This window comes from Dromaius novaehollandiae, chromosome 29 (genome assembly GCF_036370855.1).
Source record: "Dromaius novaehollandiae isolate bDroNov1 chromosome 29, bDroNov1.hap1, whole genome shotgun sequence".
NCBI classification, from domain to species: domain Eukaryota; kingdom Metazoa; phylum Chordata; class Aves; order Casuariiformes; family Dromaiidae; genus Dromaius; species Dromaius novaehollandiae.
In genome coordinates, this window is record NC_088126.1 from 1,164,476 (window position 1) to 1,190,904 (window position 26,429).

Consider the following 26,429-nt stretch of genomic DNA (forward strand, 5'->3'; position numbering starts at 1 on the left):
CGGGCTGCTGGGGACGGCTGGCACTGCCAGGAGGACAAACCTCCTCCCTTCCACCCCGGGGAGGCCAAACCACCCAGAGCCCCTTGCGGGCCAAATATATCCCGTGCTAAAGCTGCTGGTGAGCCTCAGGCTTGCGACAAGCTGCAAACGGGCTGCAAAGGTGCCGCAGCTGGGGCTGCTGCTGAGGGCACCGGGGGCCGGGGCTGCCGCAGCGGCTGCTTTTCCACGGCAGCTTTCCGCGTGCATATGTTGAAAACTCCGGGAAGGACTCTCGGCGGCTGTTTACAGGCCTTAATTAGGGCAGCGTGCCGCCGTCCTCGGGCAGCCCAGGGAAAGGCGCCTGAATCACCCCGAGCTGCTGCCCTGCAAACCGCAGCGAGGCTTCCTGCGCCGCTGCCCTCCCCGCCGCCATCCCTCCCCCTGGTCCTGGTCGCGCTGGGAGCGAACCCGGGCAGCATGAACTGCCATGCGAGCTTGGTGCCCAGACCGGGAGGGCAGTTTTAGGCAGTCGCATCCATCCAAGCAAAGGCCCTGGCATTTTTTCTTTAATGAAAAATCTGATGCCCATCAACCCGACTCCGGCCTGCCGGGAATGCATGGGCGATCCTGCGCCCTGAAATAAAACAGGGGTGAAATAAGTTAACATTTCACAAATTAGGTGGGAAATTTCTTACTGATTTGAAGTAGAACACTGATATCCAGCTAATGAATCCCTAAGTTTATTCCCGATTTCTGTTTTCATCCGGAAATCCCCAAAGCCTGAAGGTTTGCTTGGGTTTCTACCCATTTTTGTTTTTTTCCAAAGAAAAAAATGCAGATGAACTTATCTTATTTTCTGCATCTGGAGAAGAAAGGACTAAATCTTACCTGGATTTCTACAAGCTCAGTTGCGTTTCACTCCCTTTAACTATAAAGCCCTTTAACTACAAAGCCCTTTAACTACAAAGCCCATTTTTAATATTAAATGATCAGACCGGAGATTTTAGAAGTCAGATAGCCATCTGAGGAATGGTAAGCAGATTGAGTCCATTTTTATGAAAAAATCCATCAATCCAGTTCCTGGGCGAGCTCCAGCCCAAGTGGTGCTAAAGCAGCGCTGGCATTCGGCTGAGCGTTTCCAGGCCAGGTAGCAAATATTGACCCGACGGTAACACCACGTCATCCAAGCGCTCCTAATTAGCCCCTGCAAAGTCCTCTGAAATCCTTTAATCGCCGAGAGACTCACAGTGCCACATGGGGCATTATCGTGGGGTCTGTCATTAGTCTCAATTAGGCAGAGGGGAAACTGAGGCACGCCGCGCTGCGGTCGCTCGGTGCCGGGGATGAGTCAGAGGCAGGGCCGGGATCGGCTCCGTCGCGCCCGTCCCCGAAACGTGCCCCGTGCCCCGTGCCCCGGCGGCTGCTCCACGCGAAACCCCCGATTTGCAGAAAAACGCGTGTCCGGCCCCAGGGAGGTGGCTCCTAAGGGAAAGTCGCGCTTTCGGGACGAGGCGTTGGAGGAAGGGCGGCGGGAGGCGGCGGATGCTCGGCACGGCCAGGCATCGCCCCGCGCGGCTTGAGGCACCTCCGGGCCCCCGGCACACCCACCACCGCCGCTCGCGGCATTCGGTGTCACCCTCCGAGACGTCCAAGCCGCTCAGCCTGAGCAGGCGCCTCCTCGTTTTCCCAACGAGGGGGCAAACCGCAGGATTTCTGCCTTTTTCCAACAGGAGCTCACTGTATTTAGTAAATGCAAAAAAAGCGAGAACCACCAGAGGGCGGAAAGACGAGATAGCTAATTTTGAGGCCACAGAACTGTATTTATTTAAATATATATATAACATAAATATGCACGTATATATGTAATGTGCTTTCAATACAATGTAGAGCGCACATCTTTCGGCAGCGTAAACAACGCAGGTAATGACTTCTGTATCTCAAACATTTATAAAACAGTGGTGCTACTTCTTTCTGTAATATTTCCAAGACTTTCTTTTTTTTTTCAGGCTGTATTTTCAATATTAATTAAAGCAACTAAATGTTAATGTATAAAAATTGCAGTGAGATCGGCTTCATCGAGCCAGAAATCCTATCCGTAAATGTTTGGGACTCCGCTGACGCCAGCGCAGAGCCAGTGTTTTACAGCAGCGGGGATTCGCAGCACCTTCCTAAATGAAGGAATGAGACTTCTAGAGTGTTTGCTTAGCAAATTTACCTTTTTCTTCCAAATCTGATAGGAAACACACCTATAGCGCAGAGGTTGCAGCTTCACGGAGCCAAGGTGAACCGGGACGAGGCCAGGAGCAGCCCCAGCGCTGCCGCACGCTGCGGTGCCGCCGGTCCGCTTGTGTCCTGAGCTGGTCTCCTTAGGCGCTTCTGTTCTACCTACTTTTTAATCTTTTTTTTTAATCAGTATATATTGCAATTAGCTGAGGCCTTAACATCAAACTAGACTATTTACTACATCAGACTAAGGAACAAGCCACAACCGGAGAGGGGCCAAGGAAGTACGATTGCACCCTGCCCCAAATAGAGCTAATCTAAAAGGGAAATGCTGGAAAACAGAGACAAGGAGGAACTAAGCAAAAGAAACTAGCGGCAGGGGTCGAAGGGAGATCGCTAGCCCCTGCCGCAGAGCTGTAGCTCCCTCCGTTTCCAGCCGCTCTCATCCCCCGCGTGGTTTTACCAGGGCCACTTGGAGGCAGAGCAGTATTTCTTGGAATGGCTGGAAATCTTCACCCCGCTCTGCTGGCACTGCTGCGGGGCGCACGCGGGCGCGCAGGGTGGCACACACTTGGTGGCACACTTGGTGGCACACTGCTGCGGGACACACTTGGTGGCACACTGCTGTGGAGCACAAGTGGTCACACACTGCTGTGGGACACAAGTGGTCACACACTTGGTGGCACACTGCTGCGGGGCACACTTGGTGGCACACTTGGTGGCACACTGCTGCGGGGCACACTTGGTGGCACACTTGGTGGCACACTGCTGCGGGGCACACTTGGTGGCACACTTGGTCTCACACTGCTGCGGGGCACACTTGGTGGCACACTGCTGTGGGGCACACTTGGTCACGCACTGCTGCGAGACCCACTTGGTGGCACGCTGCTGTGGGACGCAGGTGGTCACGCACTTGGTGGCACACTGCTGCGGGAAGTAGTTGGTCACACACTGCTGCGGGACGCACTTGGTGGCACACTGCTGCTGGGGGACGCACTTGGTCGCGTACGGCTGCTGCGGGACGCAGGTGGTCACACACTTGGTTGCACACTGCTGCTGCGGGATGCACTTGGTTGCACACTGCTGCTGCGGGACGCAGGCGGTCACACACTTGGTTGCACACTGCTGCTGGGGGATGCACTTGGTTGCACACTGCTGCTGCGGGATGCACGTGGTCACACACTTGGTGGCACACTGCTGCTGCGGGACGCAGGCGGTCACGCACTTGGTCGCGCACGGCTGCTGGGGGATGCACGTGGTCACACACTGCTGCTGCGAGAAGCCGGCGCCTGCGAAGCGCTGCCGGGCCGCCCAGGGGGTCGGGTACTGCGGGGCGCACGGCACCGAGCGCTGGACCGGCACCGGGGCGGCGAACGCAGGCGGGCATTTCACGGGGAGCGGCTGCTGGTACACGGCGGGGAGGCACGGCGGCAAGTAGCACGACATCTCGGCAAGGCTTCGGCGAGACTGCAAGGACACAGGGAAAGCGGAGCCGTCAGCGCGGCGCCGGGGCCAGCGTCCCCCCACGGCCTCCCGCCCCTGCCAGCAGCAGCGGAGGACCTGCCCCTTCCTCCTTAATTCTGGCACCGGTACTGTGCCAAGCAGCAGGAGCGCTCGGAGACGCAAGTGGGGTCAGATACCTCAGCCCTCCCCAAACGGCCGCTCGCCCCTTCCATCACCTTGACCTCCGAGGGGGAAGAATTACTCTCTGAGGGCAGTAGAAGACCTCCTGATCTCAAAGCTGTCTTTCAACCACTGAATCCAGTTCTCCCTTCTGCTTTTTGCTCAGCGATCACCTCTGATGTCTTTCAGATGAGCAGAGAAGAAGCCCCAGCCCAGAAACAAGCAGCTCAGGGCGTGCAGCTCTGAGCATCTGCTGCGGCCAGCGGAGCAAACAACCCCAAGGCGCCAGGGCTTGGCAACCCCGTAAAACTGGGCAGGCAAAGGTTCATGGTTTGGTCCCGGCGTGACAAAGTTCCTGCTCGTTATGGAACCAGAGCTGATTAAAAGGTAGAGTCACCACAGCTGAGCACGAGCCTGCTCGCGTTTCTTACAGCAGTGTGTTCCCTGCTGCACCAAGCAATTCGGACTGTAGCCAGGCACCTCCTTCACCCCCAAAGCAAACTCCATTAGCAGTTCTCCGTTTGCTGCTACCAGCCTTTCCTTGGCTTTTTTTGGAAGCAGCTAGTGGAGCTGGAGGCCCCGTTAGAGAGCACACATGTTCTCCAGCATGGTGACCCAAATGCACCAGTTTTGAAAAATCTTTCCCGTAAAGCACACTTATATATAAAAAAGCCAAAATAAAGTTGCACTTTAGCAGCTATAGAGGCTCAGCACAAACCAGACTTACCCAGGTCCCAGATGAGAACAACTTCGTGATGTGACCAGTGAGACCTAATAGAGGGAGGGCTTTTATACAGCTTCAGAGGTGCCTTGAAGGTATGAGGTGCTCACGACATACCCTATTAGCGCCTATGCAAAAGCTGTTCTGCGCGCCGCATTTCTGGTGACTAGCATCGGTGTACTCATCCCCAAGGATGAGTAGTTGAGTGTCAGCTCCCCATGGTAAGACCAATTATTGTTTATTTAATCCTTCCTGGTATGGAAAGACTGTATGGCATTCGGGGAGGCAGACGACAGTGGTGTCTCCTGCCCCAAGGGTTTTGCAGGGCAGTAGTGGCATCGTGGGGGACCCACTGGGGCAACCTTCAAAGTCCCTGCAAAGAGCCTCGTGGTCACCCACGATGGGGGACATCCGAGACCAAGCAATGAGCCTGTTTCCATTCTTCGGATACGCCTCGTGTTGGCTTTGTGCCGCATGGCAGCAGCCCTGACCGCTCCATGTCCCTCCTCCAACCTCAATCAGTGCAGCTCACTCGGTAAGACCTGGTGGCCATCCTCATCTGGCCTGTATGGCACAGCATCCAGGGTCTGCTGCACGTGCAGGCTGGGCAGAGGACCACGGCCCCTTTGGGGAAAAAGAGGGGCTCTTAGTAAAATTCACATCTTCCCCCTGGGGTGGATCCCGGGGCAGCTCCTCGTTCGGGTTGGTCGTGAACCTGATCATTAGCTCACGCAGCTCTGGAGAGCGCGTGGCTGCGCACGCCACGGTGTTCCCATGATCCCAGCACCACCACCTGTTATCAGAGCCATGGGAACGTGCCACCCGGTGACTCCCAAATGAACGGAAAGGCTTAGCTACAGGCACGTCTGATCGTGGCTATTACCTAACGTGTCCAGCTGTCAGAGCTGTGACGAGCAGCGCAGGAGACCATGAGCAGCATCAAGAGCAGGCGAGCTTCCTCCAGTTCTGCAGGTGACAGCGCAGCAAGTCAGCTTCTTATCACACACTGCGCCCAGATTAAAGGAACTGGATAGAAAATTGGGAGATTAATTTTTTAAAGTCACTGAAGATCTAATCAATGCTTTCATAGGTATGTTGTCAGATGAATCGTCCTTCAGATAACTATTTCTTCTGCGTGCAAGCGGTGCCCCAACCTTCACACAAATCCTAATTTCATCCAGAACTTGACTGAAACCCCTTGTGAATCTACCCGACATATTGGAAGCCCAGGGGAGCTTTAATTAGTTGATCATAATAAAACTTGCCTTTTATTTTCATAACTGGTGATTTCTGTAAGATTATGTATCTAAACTCACTTACGCAGCGCACCCCAAACCTACAGGATGAAAGACATAGGGAAAAACCCCATAAGCTCTGCTGGGCTCCATTTTAACTTTGGCAGCATAGCAGCTATGGAGACTTTCACTATGCAGCGATTTAATGAGTGTTTCCCTTTCACATGATAATGCCTGCAAAAATGTGTGCTTCTGTTGTCATTATCCGAGCATCTCCTGCTAGTATCCACCTTACCCACACAAACCAACCCTGCCCTAGAGTGGCTGTCATCTAAGAAAATGTCCCGAACATTTCGAACGTGTGCGACTCGTCTGGCAACCTGGAAAACAGAACAAGACCAAGGTGGAAAAAGAAACGAAAATAGAGCTGTGGCATGGAGAAGTAGGAAGAGGGAGCCAGAAAACATCCTGGAAGAGATGCCAGGTGAGACATTTGGGAATGCACCGCCCACCCTTTAATAAGGACGGAACGCGGAGGAGCGCCGTCACGCCACGGTGATTTCGGAGCATGAGCCCATGCGCCAGGAATTCACATCTCTGCCTGCGCCAAAGCCAGAGATGCCAAAGAGCAAGGCAGTCCTAAAGGAGGGAGAAGAAATGAGGCAAATAGGCCAGGTGGGATCTGGGATATTGGCTTGCAAGCTCAAGTGGTGTAAAATTAGCCTTGCCCCATTAACAGTAACGAGCAGATGCTCTGAAACTCAACACAGAGCTGTAAAGCAGGAGGGCACGACTGCGGGGAGCTGTCGAGCATTAAAACCAGCGTGCGGAGAAGGAAACATTAAAACTAGCACACAGCGAAGTGTGTTAGGCTACAAAAGCAAAGTGCGAGGAGGAGAGGCCTCCCTGGAGGCAATAAATCTGCCTTGGAGAAGTGCCACCACGGCCAAGTTCTGCTCAGCATCGCCCGAGCGCGGAGGCGTCGTGCTGGCAGCAAGCGTCGCGTAGGGCCGCTCCGCTGGCGGCTGGGACGGGCTTTTCCTCCTGGCTGGTCCAGGCAGGGCCTTTCCTCCGGCAGCGGCAAAGCCGCTAGAGCGCAGCACCCGCCCGCGCAGCGGCACCTGGCCGGATGAGCTGCTCTGGGGAAGGCTGGGAAACCACCTCTGGGTGCCCCCCCTCCAGAAAGATGCTTTAAACCGGTGACTCAGTGCAGCCTTTGCATCCGCGGACCTTCAGGTTTTGCTCCTCATCGTACCAACACACCGATGTGAATTCATATCAAGTCGTCAACGCACCGTGCAGCCCAGCCACAACCTCCTGCGAGCCTGTGCCCCCCTCTGTAGAAGCTGCTTTTTTCCAGCCGGTCACACACACGGGCTTCTGTGCATTTAAAACAGGCTGGAAGAGTAGCGGGGCCGCATGCCCTGCGAGTCTGCTCCCTCGACCGCTGCAGGGCACTAAGGTGTGTGCAGGGAAGGGAGGGTGGAGAATAAAGTAAACACAGGGGGATCAGCACAGATTGCGGGTTTTTATTGTATCAGACTTGTAATTAGAAAGCAGCACAGAGGCCGTACACACCAAAACTTAGCATACTATTAGCCCAGCAAGCAGTAAATTTGCAGTATCGCTGTTTCAATGATCTAACAGCACTGGAGGCCATCATGCATTAGAATGAAATGCTCCTCACTTGGGCTCCTTCTTGCTTCATTTTAAAAGCATTTTATTACTTAATGAACTCTTGCTGTTCTGCAATCAGTAGCCCCAGCACACCTCTGTTCTAGGTGTTATTAGGCTCAGTGGAGTTCAGACTCTATAGAAAATTGCACTACAGGATCGTAATAGCCCTGGCGACTTAAAAAATGCTTGAATTAACAGCTTTGACACTGATGCAAGTGACTTTCTCCCTGGCCTCCGTACCCGTCACCTGCACTAGCTGGGCTTCCAGGCCAGGAGAAAGCTGGATGTGGAGGAACGTGCTCAGAGCTGGAGCTGGAGCTGGAGCTGGAGCTCTCCCCTCTGCAAACGCAGCGGGCGCTGACGCAGATCCCCTGGCCATGCGGCACCAGCGGCTTTGCCCATGAATGGGGTAACAGCATAAGCAAAAGGAAGCACTAACCCAGAGAAGATGAAAGGGTGAAATACTTAGAGCAGACCCTCAATAATGTACCCCGAGTCAGCTGCAGCGTGCCCTGGATTTTGTTTCTGTGCCACGTTTTCCATGCACAGGAGCTACTTTCGCGTTGGAGGCCATCGGCTCAGCTGCCTCTGCTGCTGCTCTTCCAGGGTCGGCACAGGAGCGGGGACAGCAGGCCGTGCGCCTTGCTCCGCTTTTGGTGCAAAAAGCTGCATCGCGGGCGGCTCCTCGGGTTTCTCCCCTGGTTCTTTGGCTGCGGGCGGCTCTGGCTCTGCTGCCGGGGGGGGGGGGGGGGTCGGAGGGGCTGCTCGCTTGCCCTGCTGCTGGGTTAACTGCGGCGACATCCTGCTGCCAGGCCAGGGACTGAGAAAAATGTCATAGGAAAAAAGGCAGTGTAGGGCTTTGAGGAAAGAAAACATTGCGACATTTTTTTGCTGCAAAGAGAGGAAAGAAAAGCAGCAACAGCAGCAATTTTATTAGAAGTATTGGTAACTTGGCCCTAATTCGCACACCGAAGTGAGGAGTACGTGAACTGTGAGAGCTCAGGACGGCTGTGGTTTCAACAACTGACTCAGAGCTGTGGAAAGCAGAAGATCCAAGATAATTCTCTCTCTCAAGCCTGAAGACCAATAATTTTCGCTCCTGTGCTATCTTCTTGCTTTGCATTCATCTGCTCTGGGTTGCTTTCATTAGCCAGCCCTTGTCAGATGATCCTCCTCCAGCACCCAACCTTGCTGACACCGGTTTGCAAACCAGAAACCCCCGAGAACACCCAGGTTGGATCAAAGTCCGTTTTGGCAGGCGCAGAATTTGTGCAAAGCTGCAACGCTCCTCAAAATCCTCCCTTCTGCTCTCCTGCAGCTCTGGAGTTTATCCCTTCCTTCCCCTCCCCAGGGAGAGCCAGAACATGTTATTAAATCAGATGCTCCGGAAATAGGAAACTTTTTAAACTTCATCTTTCCATAGCAATGCAGCTAACAGCGCAGTCTTAGCTTTACAGCGCAAGTCAGGTTTGTGCAAACTCTGAGTCCTCTGGGTCTGATTCACCCCCTATTATCGCCTTGTGCAATGGAGTGATGCCATCGAAGTCGAAAGAGTGGCACAGGTATAAACCAGGCTTATCTCCATCAATCAGTGGCATTACACAGGCACAGAAACAGCGGGAGAAGAGACAGTTTAATTTCTAGTACCTGCAGCCCCTGCAATTTAATCTCATTTAATCCCATTTGCAGACGGAAGAGTCTAAAATTGGCACCACCAAATTATGATCCTACATTTGCCCCCGCAGTAGGTCGTATTATGACAAGCCTAATTAGTAATATTTAATAGATGCTTCAAAATCAGACTTACCCAACCCACCAGTGAAGCAATGAATCGATGCAAAGACAGGGTAAGAGTCTGGGGAATTAAAAAGATCCTTATATAGTCCAGGAGCCCTGCCTCCCAGGAAAATGGGCCTCCACAGTACATGATGTCTGCATTTTTTGTTGCTCCAGGATGGTCCAATTCACAGAAATTTTTTTATTTTTTTTCCCCTTGTCCTTCATGAGAGAAAACTTCCTGTTCTTCAGCATTTTCTATTTTAGCAGCAGAAGGCTGTTGTGTTGGCCACACCTGAAGCACAAAAGCCCATTTTTCTTTTGACATTTTTCAAATACTCTGCTTCAAAACCCGATGGCTTCGGTCCTGCCTAAAAATAACAACAGAAATAACGCAGGTGGCAAATTCACACCGAAAATTTCAGATGCGGGGCCTGAATCTCAGGGCCATTCAAGGCCTTTCCTGCCTATTTTGGAAGCATAAGGTGCCCTTAATCTGCACGCGACCTCCCCATTGCCCAGGCCTCCCCATTGCCTCCCCCGTGCAGCTGATATTGCGGCGAGCTGATATTTCCCCCTCTCCCAAGGTGCGCGGGGAAGCCTGAAACACGGCCCGGCACCCTCGCTGCTCCCTGCTCCGCAGCCGCAGTGCTGCAAACTTGAGCCCAAACCTAGGGTGACCCCGGGCTGCTCTGCTTTGCGAGCCGGCATTGGCAAGTACAGGCTGGAAAAGGCTGGTTGCAGGCTCAACTCCAGCAAGCCCGTTCCTGAGCTCGGTGCATGAATGAAGCAACTGAGAACTGGGCTCTTTGATGTGCCGGCTGCCTGCGCAGCATTTCTGTGGTGCCCAGTGGGTTTTCAGTGAGGCAATCTGCTCTGCCTGAGAAGCAGAAGTAGTTAGGACTGAATTTAGGCTGGGAATTAGGAAAAGATTGCCAAGAAGCAGAGCAGGGAGACTGCAGTGGACTCCCGAGTCAGGGGATCAGGGGGGTGACGAGCTGCTCTTCTCCCGCAGCCAGGAGAGGTGACGCGCGGGTGCAGTGGTGACGGGACGGGACGGCAGGCAGACAGGCCGATACTAGGAGATTCAGTAACAGGTAATTATGCCTTTTGTCTCGTGAGATGAGTTGATCAAGGTGTCCACCCTAAAGTGATGACGGAGACAATAATGAAGAACAAGATGGGGTGTTAACAAAACAGTGTCTAATTAAGCCATCAGGGCGAGCCATGTCTTGGGAGATCCAGTTCGGCAACTTCTGAATTACACCATGACATGAAATCCAGGAGTGTCGTATTTTCCTCAAATCATTTTCTCTGGGCACAAAGGTTCAAAGTCCTGGAGAGAGCGAGAAATGAAAGAGCATCCTTGCAGACGTGAGACCTGGATCACAGTGAGCTTTTCACATCCCGGGCTGAGAATCTCGGCAGTGGCCTTTGCTTCTGGAAATCTCTTTTTTTTTCAGACAGGAGCGATATAGCAGACAGAGCTCAGGACCCTTAGAGATGCCAAGACACTCACGCTCAGTGATAAGTGAGATAAGGTAGACAGCTACAGACCTCCATGCAAGGCTGCTAGCATAACTGCTCTCTCCCTCCCTGCCTATCTTAGCTGCTTGGGCACTTAATTAATTACCTGATCAGCATTTGCAAGGACTGATGGCAGCCCAGCACCTGCACAAGTTGTGAGAAGCTGGATTGGCGTTTTCTGGCTAGGAAGGAGGATGGGGATGGGCCAGGGTTTTCCTCGCTTGTGCTGTTAGAAGTTCTCTGGGATTAGCAGGACAAATTCAGTATGGACTGGGAGCAGAGCCACGCTCTGCCAGCTGGGAGCCAGGAGCTGCGCGGCTCCACGTTCGCTGTGAAGTCACCCTCCTCGATGCACGTTTCTCCCGTGCTTCCCCAAATGTTTGAGCAAGGCAGGTTTCACTGCACAGGGTATTTGCCTCTAAAAATAGTCTTTGTGCAATTCGCATGGAAGGGGAAAGCAATTACACCTTCACTCTAGGAAAAACATTCACTCCCTTTCCATGGGCTGACTTCAGAGCCTCTTCCATGATAATTACCATCATTTTTCTGCTGAGCTTGCTGACTTGCAGGTAAAGTGCCCTCCCCAGGCCTCTGCAGACCTGGATCCCAACCAGGGCTTGAGGTCAGGACGGCCCCACCTCCTGATCTCCAGACAGGGCTCAGGTCCTCTCCCTTCCAGCTATGGAAAGCGATTTTCTTTAATCACTAGATGCTGCAAGTTGAGGCTGGAAATTTGATGCCCAGAGTGGCTACATACTCCAAAAACCTGACTGCTTGCTTAAATAAAAGCAGTGTCTCAACACAGGGCCATGGCTGCCCAGCCTGTAATCCGTCTCGACACCGGTCCGCAGGTGCTACATGCCCTGTTGCTCTCAGGTGCTCTAATTGACGGGCATAACAAAGGTTATTGAAGCCTGACAACCTGAAGATGCACGTGCACTTTTTTCAGCTGCAATATTTGACCTAACGAAATGCACCGCCTCGCCTCCCAAACCCTGCTGCTCTGGCCTCCTTAGGCCAAAAAGTGCAATAATGATAAAACAGAAGAGTTCTTTCTTCTCTGAGTCTGAGCTTATTCCCCCTCCTTTCTGCTTTGAGGAATGCTGTTCCAGGAGCAAATCTCCGCAGAAAGATAATGCCATTCTGATAACGGCAGAGCATGATTCTCCCTAGAAAGTGGATGGGCAGGTTCTCCCTGGCTGGGAAGTGTCCTAGTTCCTGCCCTCAGCAGAGCTGCGGCTGCAGCCGGCATCAGCAGAAAAGCAGTGGCAGCCGGCACAGGCGAAGCCTGAGTCAGGAGTGGGTCTGGGGCTGCAGCTTTACCCCTCGCTAGCGAAGGCTGGAAATTAAAAGCACGCAGCTTGCAGCGGCAGCCAGGCAGGCAGCAGTGCAGGGCCCCACCTGCAGATGAGGCAAGAGAGGAAGCTGCAGGGATGAAGTCACGCTGTGGGAGAAGACGATGTGGTCTAAAATCCAGGTATCCTGCCCTTCGGTTGCCAAATGATTGCTAACAGAGTAAGTTACCCCACAGCTAGGAACAGCTGCTGACATTCGCACTGCAGGAATCCCGACGCGCGGCGGGCACCAGCTCAGCCTGTTGCCGCGATTGCATCTGCGGTGGGTGCTCTGATAAGGGCTGGTAAATGCTTGGGACAACACAAAGATAGTCCCAAAACAACCAAATGTGATGAAACTCACCCCTGTGTGGGACGCATCATCTCCACTGGTGAAAGTCATCCTACCACCACAGATGAGGACTGCTTGACTTGGGTCCAAACAGCTCCTTGAGCTTTTGAGGGGGTGGGGAAGAGGTTGCTGGGCTTTTAGTAATAACTGAGCCATTTTCACTCCATAAACTTTTTACCCGGACTGATGCTAAGGGAAACCACTAGGAACCCTACAAGCTCCCTTTATTTCACTGGTAAATTGTAAATTCTGGTATCCAGCCAAATCAGCGTCCCAGTCCCATTTGGACGTGATAAATCTCTTCTACTGTTAAAAGTCCCTTTACTTTTCACATGATACATGGAGATAAATTCAGCTCCCTCTTCTGTCAAACCTGGATAGGCCGAAGCTGCATGCTCTGTACCACGGCAAGTAGCATGCATTCAGAATGATCCCTTCTGAAATGAAAGAACGAAAGCTATCAAGATCTTCGTGGAAAAAAGGAAAATTCCTAAAAAGCAGCTCATGGTGGGTTCACAGGATCACCAGAAAATCACTTCAGAGAAGTCGCTGGTGAGAAGCAGGCAAGAGAAGTACAGATTAGTCCCCCTGTCTTAAACCGCAAATATATCTTTAAAAGCGGGGCAAGATCATTAGCTGACGTGAAGTGACTCAGGCCCATGGGCTGCAGTGGAGCCGCACTGGCTTACACCGTCCCCAGACCCCCGATTTTGGTGGGGTCTGCGAGGAAGGTATCGACCTGAGAGAACGACCTTTAATCACATTTGAAAAAAGTTTTGTTAAGTCTCGCCTTAGTCAGAAAGGGGATTAAAATGCTTTCTATACCAAAAGCAGCCTCTTCACAATGCCTACGTGTAAAACAAGTCTGTGGAGGAAACGCACAAATGCAGTTGTGAAAGAATGAGCTCATTACCTAGGAGGACTCATTCCCAGAAGGCAGGGCTTTGAAACCATATAAAAGTTCTCAAATCTCCATACTCCACCATCCACTTGACTTCGTGCATCTACCTGTTGGTTGGCTGGGTAAGTTGGAGGACACTGATACTGTTCTTGTGATGTCTGTGATTTTACTGCTTGGTTTAATGTATGTAGACTCTTTAAAGAAGTGATTTATTTGATAGCTACCTTTAAATACGTAACAGATTCCCGCAAAGATGAGAAACTGTCTGCATTGGGGTAGGACAAGCAGTCTTGGGATGACTCTGCAAGGCATGTTCAGATGGCATGTAAATCTGAAAACAGTTAAGCGCTAAATTAGATCCTTTCTGAAGATGAGATTAGATAAAATTATATTGGTTTGAGTATAACTGATCCTGCCTTTAGGAAGGGGAAGGTCTAAATGGCCTCCTAAAGTTCCTTCTTACTCTGTTTTCTATGATTCCATGATTTATAACAAGAATATTTTAAAATCTTGGATTTAATGGAAGAATTCTATTGTGAAAGGTAGATTTGTGAGCACGAGAGGCTGTGCAGAGCAGAAGGGTGAAAATATTCCTGGTGTGCTATAACATTCAGGCCAACCATGTGAACAGCAAAATACTAATTTGGGTCAAGATGTTATCGGGTTGCTATAAAGAAAAGAGAAAGTGACTCTTGATGCCAGTCTGGAGGATCTGGAAGGACGGGGCAGAGAGGGATTGGTCTGCTTTGAAGATGTGCTGAGAGGGGCGGGTGACCCGGAGAAGGCAGAACGCTCACCCGATCCGTGTTGGTGGCAGTCCTGTGTTGAGGGGACTTTAAAAAGTCCCTTCCAACCAATGCTTCCATGATTCGAACTTTCTCTTTGTGTCCTGAGATTGTCTTTAGGAAAACAGGACACAGGAGGCACAGCGCGAGCCGAGGCGAGCCTGGTGCCGCCTTGGGCAACGCGCCAAAGAGAGGGAGCTCCACAAACTGTTAGGAAAATTCATCGGTCCTGTCGCACATTCCTGGCCTTGGGAGCAGAAATCTCTCCTGACTGCCGTGATTCACGCCAGCTCCGTGCGTTGTTAGTGGCCATGGGAACCCGGGAGCCAAGGGCAGCATCGCCGCGGCTAATTCTCTCCATGACAGCTGGAAGGACGGGGCCACGGGTGACCTGCTCAGCCCGTTACGTCACCAATGAAGTCAGAGTGAAACCAGAGCAGGAGGAGCCGGCTTATCGCGTATTTGCTGTAAACTCAACAGTGCAGAACGCTCACAGCTTGCTGTGGCGGTTTCCCTCGGGGCCTTCGCAGCCCCGGTTTGAGAAAGGTTGGTGTAGAGAGAGAAGAAGGAGTGAAACGAGGAGGCAGAAGCTAAGCTGGACGCTAGTTCCCACAGTAGCTGAATGTTTTACACTGATTTCACTGAGCGATTCATTTAGAAAAGTAAACTTTAAAACTTTGGAATAACATAAAATATCTTCAAACATTTCTATGCAAGAAGTTTTTTTCTATTTTAACTGACCTTTCATTTTTTAATTTTCACTTAATTCCATGTAAAATCTGAAAATTATTTTAAAATGAGCAAAGCCAAATGAAGTGCCTCAGTTTTGTCAATGTAAAATATTCTGTTGGATCCAGATCTACATATTTTTCTACCTGTTGATACGCCAAATGTTTTTAAATGCTTGCTTTCAGCAGTCGTTATTTTTTTGTTATTATTTTGACTTTCTGAAACCGCTACCAAACCAGCAGATCTGTCATTTGCCAGCTCCTCTCATCAGTTCCCCAGCAAAGAAATGAAAGGGAGGGCTGACACTGGGAAGAGCTCAGCGACAGGGAAGAGCTCTGAAGTGCAAATCGGCTCCGGGTCCAAAGGAGAGACTCTGCCTCAGGGACCCGACAGGGCTGTCCCACGCTGCCGACCAGGAGCCAGGAGCAAGATAAGAGCAGGAGCTGAAAGGCAGGATGAAAAAGAAAGAAGTAAATCATAATTCTTTCCATGCCAATCTGCTATGAGAAACTCAGGGCAAGCTACCGCGCCGATGATTCATGTTTCTTAGGCTTTGTTTCGCCCTCCTCCCAACCCGGTTTGTTTAACAGCTGCAATAACGCTCTGATGTTTCTTTCAGATTATCTTGTTCCGTGCAAAGATGTCTGCGCACCAAATGCAGTGCAAGCAGCCAACCACCCTCCCACCCGGCCTGAGCAAAAGCACTTCAAAGCAAAGCCAAGAGCCTGTGCCATGCGTTGAGCCGGTACCGTGTCCTCAACAGCAGCAGCCTGGAGTTCAGATCCCAGTGCCGTGCCCAGAACCAGTCCCTGTAGTGGTGGTGCCAGGCCCAGAAAAAGCAGCACCGGTAGTGGAACCAGGCCAAGGACCAACGCCAGTTGTCGTGGTACCTGAGTGTCCACCCCAGGAACAGCAGCAGCAGCAGCAATGCAAGCTACCACCAACTTTCCCTCCTGTCCCATGCCCTGAGCCTGTCCCATGCCCTCCAGAGAAACTACCATGCAAAGAGCTGCCGGAGCCAGCCCCTGTTCCCTGCCCTGAACCAGCTCCATATCCCCAGGAGGAGCAGCAGGGCAAGGAGATCCCCGTGCCAGCCCCTGTTCCCTGCCCTGAACCAGCTCCATATCCCCAGGAGAAGCAGGAATGCAAGGAGATCCCAGTGCCGATCCCTGCTCCCTGCCCTGAACCAGCTCCATATCCCCAGGAGAAGCAGGAATGCAAGGAGATCCCAGTGCCGATCCCTGTTCCCTGCCCTGAACCAGCTCCATATCCCCAGGAGGAGCAGCAGGGCAAGGAGATCCCAGTGCCGATCCCTGTTCCCTGCCCTGAACCAGCTCCATATCCCCAGGAGGAGCAGCAGGGCAAGGAGATCCCAGTGCCGATCCCTGCTCCCTGCCCTGAACCAGCTCCATATCCCCAGGAGAAGCAGGAATGCAAGGAGATCCCGGTGCCAATCCCTGCTCCCTGCCCTGAACCAGCTCCATATCCCCAGGAGAAGCAGGAATGCAAGGAGATCCCGGTGCCAATCCCTGCTCCCTGCCCTGAACCAGCTCCATATCCCCAGGAGAAGCAGGAATGCAAGGAGATCCCGGTGCCGATCCCTGCTCCCTGCCCGGAGCTGGAGCAGTGCTCCCTCTCGGAGAAGTGTCCGCCCGTCGAGCAGCAGCAAGTGAAGCAGCCCATCCAGTGGCCGCCGGCGCAGAAGTAGGAGAACAAGGAAAGCCTTGAAGAAAGAAGCAGAGTAGCAGCCCATCCTGCCTCCCCTCGCCTTGCAATTAGCAGTCATTTTCCATCGCCCTTTTATTCGCTGCAGAGTTTAGCACAGCTTCCACCCCGCCGTACTCACGCTAACAGTATCCTGTACTAACAGCCATATACTAACTGCACGTCAGGACCGTCAGTGGACAGTAGAGCTTCACGGAGCGTGGGTAGGCACACGCATTTGACTTTCTAGTGGCCTGACTCTCCCTCCTCTCCCAGTCATCCCGCTGGTTTTCGCAGGCCGGGAGAGAGACGGAGAGCATGACGGCAGGCTGCGGCCAGGGCTCGTGAAGCTGATACCCAAACCTAACCCGAACGCAGAGACCCCGAGCTCATCGCGCGGCCCTGCACGCTGCCTCCTGCTTTTCACGCTTCCCTCCGCAGCTCCCCGTAGGCGCGTGCCGTCTCCTGCCTCGCATTTAGGGGGTTTGCCTATTAATAGAAGGATTTGGGGGTTGTGCAGAACCTACTAGTACTAGTTCTGGTCCATGGCAACAAGACTTGCCAGAATCATGAATCCACAGTGCTAAATACTTCAGGCAATGCAAAATCCATTGGGCTAGAGGAAATAGAAAGGTTTTTACTGAAGATCCGTCACCTTTTAATTATCTGTTTGGCCGAATTGGTAGTAATCAGCCCTCAGCACTTTCCTCAGAGCTCACCGTAGATTCTCTAGGATCTGTAAAGAACAGCGCAAGCCGAGGGTATTTATGGAAAAGATATAGGTGATTAAATCCAACCCAGACATATTTTGAAATAAATTAACCTCAGGTGTGGCCTCCATCTATTACACAGACTAAAGGAGGAGGTACACACAGTGCTGTCCGAATTACGCTCTGGAACATGTTTCACCGCACAGTCTTGTTGCCTGTGTGTTTGGTACTTATCTCTAATTATTTTAGGCTGATATTGTATCCAAGATTTATTTCACTGTGAAAATCACCAATAAAAATGACTTTGAATACTGAGTTCTGGAGACTTTCAATAGCTTCTGCTCATAAAGAAAGACGAAAAGGAGCCTAAGCTTGCAGCATTCAGGCCCTTCCCAGGCTCCAAGCCAGGCGAAGCAGGAGTCAGAAACGTGAGTGCCTCAGCTCACGTCAAGCTGTCCCGATGGTCAAAAATGTACCAAAATATACGCAGCCACTCGCTGTGACCTTCGGCATACACAGGGCATGGGCATGTCTACGAGGCAGGGTGCAAGCCCAAGCAAATAAGCTTTTCCCACGCTGCGAACGAGCCAGGAGCGATGCAATCTCCGAGCGCGGCCCCGAACCTGCTAGACGGATGTTAGATAGCTCCGAGCTCGTTGTCTGATCACAGCGCTACGCTTAGCCCACGGCTTCTGCTTCGCAGAATGAGCTTACGCTGTCTGCAAGACACTGGTATCATATCGCATCGTATGTCTGCATTTATGATAATTTTCCTCCTCTGCTGTAGAGCTGAGTGAAAATCAATTGGCTGAACCAGAACTTCCTGCTGCAAAACAGAAACATTCTAAATCATGTTTCTCATAGTTTTAAAATCAAAACTGCCTGCTCTGAGCAAGTGAAAACTTCCCCTTCTGTTCAGGTTTAAAAACTTCCAAAACCCATTTTCCTGTCCGCAGTTATTGTACAGCTAGGACTCAAAATCAAAATTACTTGTTTTGATAGACCCACGAGAATATACTGCAGAACATTACACCTTGCAGAAAACTTTGCTGCAGTTCAGCATGAACATTATAATCCTCTGGTAAACTTTCAAGGCCTGAGAAAGTCATTTCCTGAATGGCAACACCCCTCACAATTGCCGGTTGTCCAAAAAGTGAAATGACATCCTGCTAACGCAAAATACAGCAGTCCCGGGAGGCTGCACGAGGCGTAGCTAGAGGCCGAGCCTTGACGTCACGTGCCGAGCGAAGCCCCGAGCTGGTGCGCAAGTTTTGACACCGGGGGAACAGCACTGCCCCAAAGCACCCTGAATTTAGATGGTCTTTCCACAAACCGGGACCGTTTTGTGGCCTGTTTTGCTCTAGACATTTTTGCATTTCTGGTCTGTTTGGTCACTGTTATTAATAGCTGGTGCAGGCTCATGGATCATTTTCAAAACTGAAAGCTTTTTTTAATATTTGAAATATAAATATGGAGACAGAATTTGATGGGAAAATCTGGAATGTGCATGGGTACCTGTGTATATGTGCCTTATAGGTAGGCATATATAAATTAAAAGGTAATTCCCGGGCTATTACGAGAAAGCAGAAGAGAATGAATGACACTAATAAAGTAAAAAAATATCAAGAAGCAAGTAACATGGTTAATTATAATTTTATTGTAGCACACCCTGAGGTAAAGATCTGAAGGAAGTGGCCTCATGACTTTTCTATAGTTGAGGATGAATAAATCTTAGCTAATTTATTGCACCTCTTTGTAAAGTAATTTCTGCTTGCAAACAAAGCCAGCACCCTGCAAATTTCCAGCTAGTCTGGTGGAGCTAGCAGAGGAGGAAAGCTTGCAAGGAAGCGATTGCATCTTCCCGGGCACGTGCGCAGCCGGTGATGTTAGTGCTACTTCTGCTTTGGGCACTGATCCTGCTGCTGCGGGACACTTTTCACAGGACATTTGGCTTGTCCTTTCGGGGGCTGGCACTGCTCCACGCTCTTCGAAGGACACTTCTCCTGGCACTGCGGAGGAATGTACTGTTGCTGTTTCTGCTGGTGGGAAGACATCTTTGCCAGATCTGGAAGGAAACCAAGGTGCCATTTCGGTTATTTTTCAGCCCTACACAATTCTCCTCTCCAGATTGTAGTTTCAGCCCATCTTTTAGCCTTGACTTCATGCTCGCAACCAAGAGGCTTTGCAAGTTAATTCCGTCAGGGCAGGCACGGAAAGAACTGGCCATCCCTCAGGACGCTGCTGCTCAGCCCAAACCGCTGCTGGGAGTCCTGTTTGCTGCAGCTGCCCCACGGGCCGTTTCTGGGCTCCCATCACAGTTCCCCACGTCCCAGTTAACCTGAGGAGCTCAGCCCTGCGCTGAGGCCTCCAGGCACAAATGTATATAACCATAAAGGAATACGAGGCAAGTGCCATCTTAACAAGTTTGTGATCCAAAAAGGCAAATGTTTACACAAGGGGGGGCAGACAGAGAAAAAATGAGAGGGGTTTTCTTTCTCTTCCCCTGTTCCACTGGTTTCTGAACATTTAAACTTTGACAAACTAAGAAGTGATAAAAATACTAGTGAAAGAAAACAGAATAACCTTAGTGCCTTTACAATCAATAGAAAATATTTAAAACTGGTGCAAGAGGAGCAGGAAGCCAGTGATATTTCAGTATTGCAAATCTTTCTGAAAGAAAAAAAGCAGCTTGATAACAATCCCTCCATTGCAAACCTCAGAGCAGACTGTGTCTCCTACTAGGTGCACGTGCAACCTGCCCCAGTACGAATGATGCTACGATTTTGCACCATGAAGTGATACTGGGAGCCTGGGCATCCAGGAGACCATGGTGAAAGGCCTTTGGGTGCAAAACGAACCGTCAGTGGATGTCTTCCTTTGTTATTCAAGGCTCAACACTTGATGGTTATCCACACAAATTCTTATCAGCTGCCAAAAAATTGTGAGGGCTGACAAGGGTCTTCTGGTGCAAAGAGCCAGCAAGCCCCTGTGCCCGGAGCCTTGAAAAGTCTCCAAATAACACAAGTGAAAAACCAACATAAACCTGCATCAGCTCTGTGGAGGTTGCTAGGAACCCCACAGCAAGGGAAAAGGGCTGGAATTGCTAATAGAGAAATGAAATACAGAAAAATCATCCCATCTCCTGCGAAGAGCCCCCCAAACCCCCTCCGTATAGCTGAATCTGCGTGGAGAGACTCACCGAGCGCCTCTTGCTGCTGGCAGAAGGAAGAAGGAGGCACCTGGATTCAAGAGGCTCCGGGAGGGAAGGCTTTTATACCCTTTCCGAAGTCTGCCCCGGCAGCTGATGACAACAGATTAACTTGATGACCAGAATCTTTCACAACCAGAACTTGCTCCACTGACACCTCCTTAATCCTGGATTTAAGTCAAGGTCTGTCAGAGATGCCTCCACTTTCGGGTGCGGGGGACTTGTTGATTTTAGAGAGAGGCACACCCAGCCTGGTAATAACTGGCTAATTCATTAATAATTCATACTGTCCCGACCCTGGGCAAAGATCCCACAGCTGAACTCAGGCTTCAGAGCCAGCTCTGATCTGCTCAAGAGTCAGTAAAGCTTGTTTGCATAAACTCGAGCTGTTTCCTGGTAAGCTTTAATCCTTCTTGATCTTCCTTCCCCATAAGGGAACCAAAACATTTTATATCACCAACAAAATAGGAGGTTGCCCCCTTATTTTCATCAGCATTTTCCTTGCACTTTCATTTCATTTCCCACTGAAGGAACTAAAACTTTCTGTTTACAGACACTGGGTTTGGCTTGCTGAAGTTGTGGTAGGATTTCTTTTCTCATGGGTGAATCCATGCTTCAGAAAAAATCCAGTCCCCTTGGAGCTTTTCTGAGGAAGGAACAGGGAAAACGGTTCAGCCGAAGCATCGCCCCTAGCTCTGATGGAAAAAGATAGCTCCAAGCCTCCCCAGAGCCTTCCTCCACGCCATGCCCCGCGGGGCTGCGTTTGGCCCTGCGAACTACAGCCTGTTCTCCATTACAACCACACGATCCACAGAGAAACCATGGATGGGACTTCTGGCAGGTACAGGAGAGCAGAAGGGGCTCACGGAAAAAAGAAAACAAAAAAAACACCCCCATAATCCCACATCTTCACACACCTCACCTTTGTCTGACTGACCAGGAGCCTTAATGACCCTGAGGGTAACAAGGACCAGGCTTAGCTAATTTGTTGTAGATAGGCAGACCTTAGCAATGCCCAAAATTAACCCCAGGTGTGCAGGACGGCAGTGCGTCAGGGCTTTTGCAATATGCTCTCCCGTAGGAACACATGATTAACACAACCCAGCCAGCTGCCCCTGCCGCTTCCTCTGCGGCTTTCAGAGCTTCCCGTTTGCGTCCATCATCACTGCGTTCGGTGCCGTGCTCACGGCAGAGGGGGAGAGGAGAGCCATGACCAACGTGGTTGACAGAGCTGTATGAAGAGGCCTTGAAATTGGTCAAGGATGACTCACCTACGAGACAGACCTCATTAGCAGCCGCACGTGACCTCCTGACTGAGACCTATCCAGCACCTGCAGATGGGCCCTGATGCTGAGCACATGGCAGTAGCGAGCGGTTATCAGTGATGTTACGGATGGCAGGATTCACTGATGAACCCTGAAAGGTTTGGGTTCACCGGTAGGAAGTAGGGATGGATGTTCCCAGACTTCCCATCTGTTTCCTTGCTGTTAAACAGTTGTCCGGCTACCCCTGATTTCTCTAGCTGAGCTGAAATGCATGTCCAGGTGCAAAATGTCTTTGCCTGGCTCAGACACACCAAACGCCTTTGCCTATCGTTATTCATGCTTGATACTGTCACCTTTCAGTGTTGACAGAAATAACACAAAAAGGAGTCTACCGTAAAACTCTCTATACTTGTACACAAGGTTTCATGGCGGGCTGATTTGGCAAGCGTGTTTACACCCACCTAAATATAACTCTTTTCTCTTCTAGACTAATCGCCCTCCACCCTTGCCATAATGACACAGTGGGTGGATAGCAATTCTCTGCGTCCCAGACATGGAAATTGTGCGGCCCTCCCGGAGACAGGCGTGAGCAAGTCACACGCACGGCACAAGACAATGGGAGCATTATGTCTGCAATGCAGCACCCAGCAGGGAACAATGGGCCTCCAGACAATGGGCTTCCTTCAGGTTCAGATTATGACTCCAAAGAAAGAAGACATATTTGCAAGCGAATTAAAATATTATTGCACCAGTCAGACATTAATGACCCCAAAATGCCAACTGCTCTGTCAGTCACAGAGTGGTGTCTCCTTGTTGCAGACAGCAAGAGTGAGACTTGCCCAAAGCCACACGAAGGGTCGATACCAAAGCTGGGGACAAAACTGCAGTCTTGCAGGGCTTGCACCTGCTCCTGGACCACAAAAAGGATTCGTCTCCTGAAGCCAAATCCCTTACTTTCTGTTTCTAGTCAGTGAGGATTATGGGAAGAGATCATCAAAAATACCATTTGGTCTCCATCTGATTTTTTTTAAGAAATCATTAAAAACCCAGTAAGAATGTTTCAATATTTTCTCATTTGGATTTGGGGTTTTCTTCCACTTAAATTTACCTTTTAATTACTATCCTAATAATTAATTAATTTTCTATCATTGTTTCTGAGTAGGACAAAACCCATTTTTTAGTATCTCTCAAAAAGTATTGGCTGTGTTTTGTCTACAGTGTTAGAAAACATTGCTCCATGCTAGAACGCTTTTGCTCTCTGTGCTTATAGGCATGAGTCCTTCACAAGCATACCAGCTTTTTGGAAGGAAAACTAAAGAAAGATGGTCTGGGATCTGAAGACGTGGGAATGAGGAGATGAACAAAAGACAAGAGGACAGATAATGCCATCAGTGGTCAATTTTTATTGCTACAACACACATTAAAAGACAAGATGAGAATTAAAGAATAAAAAGGCAGAAACTTCCAACACCAAACCGCTGACAGCACAACCGTGACAGAATATCTCCCCAAGATGCCCAGCAGTATAATGTTGGCCTGCTGCAGTTGCCAAGGGAAAGAGGTGCCGAAAAAGTAGTAGAAGTAGCAGCATAGGAAGCAAAGGCTGGAAACATTCAGAGAAACATTTTCTAAGGTGAAGAGAGCAAGGGCGAGAGGTCTCGGTATGTTGCTGGTGGGTCTGTAACCTGGTTTTCATTGCGCAGTTGCTCATGAGCCCGTGGACGTTGCAATGCACCGAAGCGTCGTGGCTGCGTGCAAGGCCCACACGCCTGGACGCTCAGCAGGAATAAGAGCAGGCGCTGGCGCACGGCTCCAAGCACACCGTCTCGCACTTCTCCACGCACTTGGTGGCACACACCTCCACGCACTGCGCCGGGCAGGGCTCCACGCACTGGGTGGTGCAGCACGGGGCGGCACAGGGCTCAATGCACTGGACAGTGCAGCACGGGGTGGTGCAGGGCTCAATGCACTGGGTGCTGCAGCACTGGGTGCTGCAGGGGTCTGTGCACTGGGTGCTGCAGCACGTGGTGCTCTGGGTGGCACAGGGCTTTGCACAGACGTCCACGCACTGCACGGCGCAGGGCTCAATGCACTGGGTGCTGCAGGGCTTGGCGCAGACGTCCACGCACTGCACGGCGCAGGGCTCAATGCACTGGGTGCTGCAGGGCTTGGCGCAGACGTCCACGCACTGCACGGCACAGGGCTCCACGCACTGGGTGCTGCAGCACGTGGTGCTCTGGGTGCTGCAGGGCTTTGCACAGACGTCCACGCACTGCACGGCGCAGGGGTCTGCGCACTGGGTGCTGCAGCACGTGGTGCTCTGGGTGCTGCAGGGCTTGGCGCAGACGTCCACGCACTGCACGGCGCAGGGCTTCACGCACACGGTGCTGCAGGGCTCCACGCACGGCGGGCACTTCTTCACGCAGATGGGAGGGGGCAGGCAGGGCTGCTTGCACTGCTCGTAGCAGGACATCTCGCTGGGGTGCTGGCAAAGCCGGCGAGAAAAGGGACACAAAATGAAGGAGCTCCTCGTTTATCCTGAGCCACAATTTACAACTTAGCTTTTAAAACATATGTAGCAATTAGCTACTGGACTGAGAAGAGGCCTATAAGAAAAATTTGCATGTGTGGATCATTTCTGGTTTTAGACATACACAAACTAATGCTGCCAGATTACTCCTTCCTCTCTTGGGAACCGGCAAGTATCACTGTTAGGAAGACTAGAGCCATAAACCCTGAATTTCACAGAACTGAATCCAATTAAACTCGGTAGAAGCCATGACATGATTCTTAATTAAACCAGCAGGAGTTCCACGGCCCATCTTTCGTTCGTGACTTTCTAGGTTCTCCGTGAACACCATGGAGAACATCGCCATTTGTGTAGACATTGATCTGCCAATCCCAGAGGCTAGAGCCCAAAGACTGCAAATCCAGACCCTCTCCCAAATCCTCCAGCTGTGTATCATGGTATATTATTGGAGGCGCATTAAAATTAACAGGCTTTTCCTTTCACGAGGGAAGGCTTGGACCAGAGGTTGCAGCTCCTGTTTCTGATTCATTTCCTCATCTTGACTTCTCCCAAATGTCTCCTACAGTTTTGCCCTCAGGTCTCCTGCAGCTTTGTTCTCCCTGACAATGCTTCTTCCCACCCATTTCTTCTGAAGTCCCAAGCCTTACTCCGCGACATCCAGTAATTTACTTAATTTCCTTAATGAGTTTTAAAAAATTAATGAAGATAGAATATGAAGGAAGGTGGAAGACAGTCAGCTTCTGCACAGGTGGCAGGACGTTTGCAAGTTACTGAAGGAAGGACAAACTCTACAGAAGAGTCGAACATCCTCTCACCCATCCCAGGATGAATCCTGGGCCAAAGAGCAGCACCTGAAGCAAAGCTCTTCTGTGATCAGTAATACATTCTTTTCACCAGAACGACCAAGTAACGCAGCCATCGCACCATTCCCTGATAAATCCAAGAAAGACTTACCGGTTCACCAATGCAGATGAGTGCAGAAGAAGTCAAATGAACTGACGAGAGCGTCAAAATGCCAACCTTTTTATATGGTTTGCGTGGCGTCACCTCCGGAAACAAGGGAGCCCAGGGGTATGGACACCTGACCATTAGCATCCTGAACAGGCTCCACTTATACATTCTTTACATATTTGTTTACATCCTAAATTTTGATGGAGACCTTCTTCCAGGAAAAACGTGATCCTGAGTAAACTCTGCTTCCACCTAATACCCAAGCCATGCAATTCCCAATTGGAAAAATACAGTATTTAAAAAGAATCAGGTATGGGATTAATTGCTTTTTAAAAAAGATTTAATATGCTCCGATATTTTCATCTCCTTATTTCCATAAGTGCCTGAATTATACCTTAGGTTTTTTCCAATGTAGTTGGAATTGGTGACTATTATTAGGGCAGGTGGACAATTGATAGGATTTTCCATGAGAAATATCATGTCCTAATTCTCATGGTAAGAGAGAGCTAACCTGCAGGGTGCCATCAGTGCTTCAACAGCCTGTTTCTGGTCCTGCAGGACCTTTCTCACCATCAGAAACACCCAGCCCGTTCCTCCCCAAGCCGTTGGCCTATTAACAAAGTTCACGTTTGGTAATGCCAAGCTGGAGACAAGTCCAGTTCCCGGGAAGACCTCTTTTAGCCATTCAGTGCAAAGTTAAGGGACATGCATTTTTCAAGCTTTGCTTTCGTTGCCAGGCAGTGTAAAGGCACTCAGTTTAAGTGAGCATTAGGCCCAGAACACCGTATTAACACAGCTAAGCCTTTTCCTGATCACAACGTCTCACTCAGCTCCACAGCCCAGAAAATCTTTATTTCTCGGAGATGTCCAGTCATGGGGGTGGAATGCAATTATTTGGCTATGTCTAGGTGTGTTTTGTCCTTCTTGCCATGTCCTCCAATTAAATCATTTACACAAATGCTAAACAGGCAAAAAAAAAATCCCATTCAGCATGAGTACTACGTGCTGTTTCCACAGGAAGCAAGGAGCCCTGCTAGAGAATGACACGCACGGGCATGGATTCGTTTCTAGCGTTTACATGGGGAAACTGGAATTCCTGTCCAAAGCCCATGTGAGCTGAGGAATTTGTACCACTTTTTACCTCCTCGCAGCTCATGCTTTCCACTTCTCTTCCTTTGCTGCACGGGGACACAAAGGCA

At 50.6% G+C, this 26,429-nt stretch overlaps 3 protein-coding genes across 3 annotated transcripts in view; 1 reads left to right on the plus strand and 2 right to left on the minus strand.

The window, feature by feature from the left end:
* The window catches only part of LOC112994442 (keratin-associated protein 10-4-like), a 45,351-nt gene that overhangs the window by 3,177 nt on the left and 15,745 nt on the right, over window positions 1-26,429 (minus strand). Inside the window, exons 2-3 of the mRNA XM_026118781.2 lie at window positions 5,430-5,572; window positions 2,664-3,669 (exon numbers count right to left, since the gene is read on the minus strand). Of these exons, the coding sequence (XP_025974566.2) occupies window positions 2,664-3,648 (985 nt within the window). The 5' untranslated portion in view covers window positions 3,649-3,669; window positions 5,430-5,572. The remainder of the gene's footprint in view (window positions 1-2,663; window positions 3,670-5,429; window positions 5,573-26,429) is intronic.
* LOC135323895 (keratinocyte proline-rich protein-like) lies at window positions 13,403-17,591 on the plus strand. Its single transcript, XM_064498978.1, has 2 exons — window positions 13,403-13,470; window positions 15,482-17,591. The coding sequence occupies exon 2, from the start codon at window positions 15,503-15,505 to the stop codon at window positions 16,568-16,570; it is 1,068 nt and encodes a 355-aa protein (XP_064355048.1). The 5' UTR covers window positions 13,403-13,470; window positions 15,482-15,502; the 3' UTR covers window positions 16,571-17,591.
* Window positions 23,083-26,429, minus strand: part of LOC112994443 (keratin-associated protein 5-1-like) — a 47,645-nt gene continuing 44,298 nt past the window's right edge. The window contains exon 5 of the mRNA XM_064498967.1: window positions 23,083-24,234. Within this exon, the coding sequence (XP_064355037.1) occupies window positions 23,527-24,234 (708 nt within the window). The 3' untranslated portion in view covers window positions 23,083-23,526. The remainder of the gene's footprint in view (window positions 24,235-26,429) is intronic.

Bases quoted from the DNA above. Each gene is read 5' to 3' on its own strand.
- LOC135323895 (XM_064498978.1), top strand. From the start codon at position 15,503: ATGTCTGCGCACCAAATGCAGTGCAAGCAGCCAACCACCCTCCCACCC.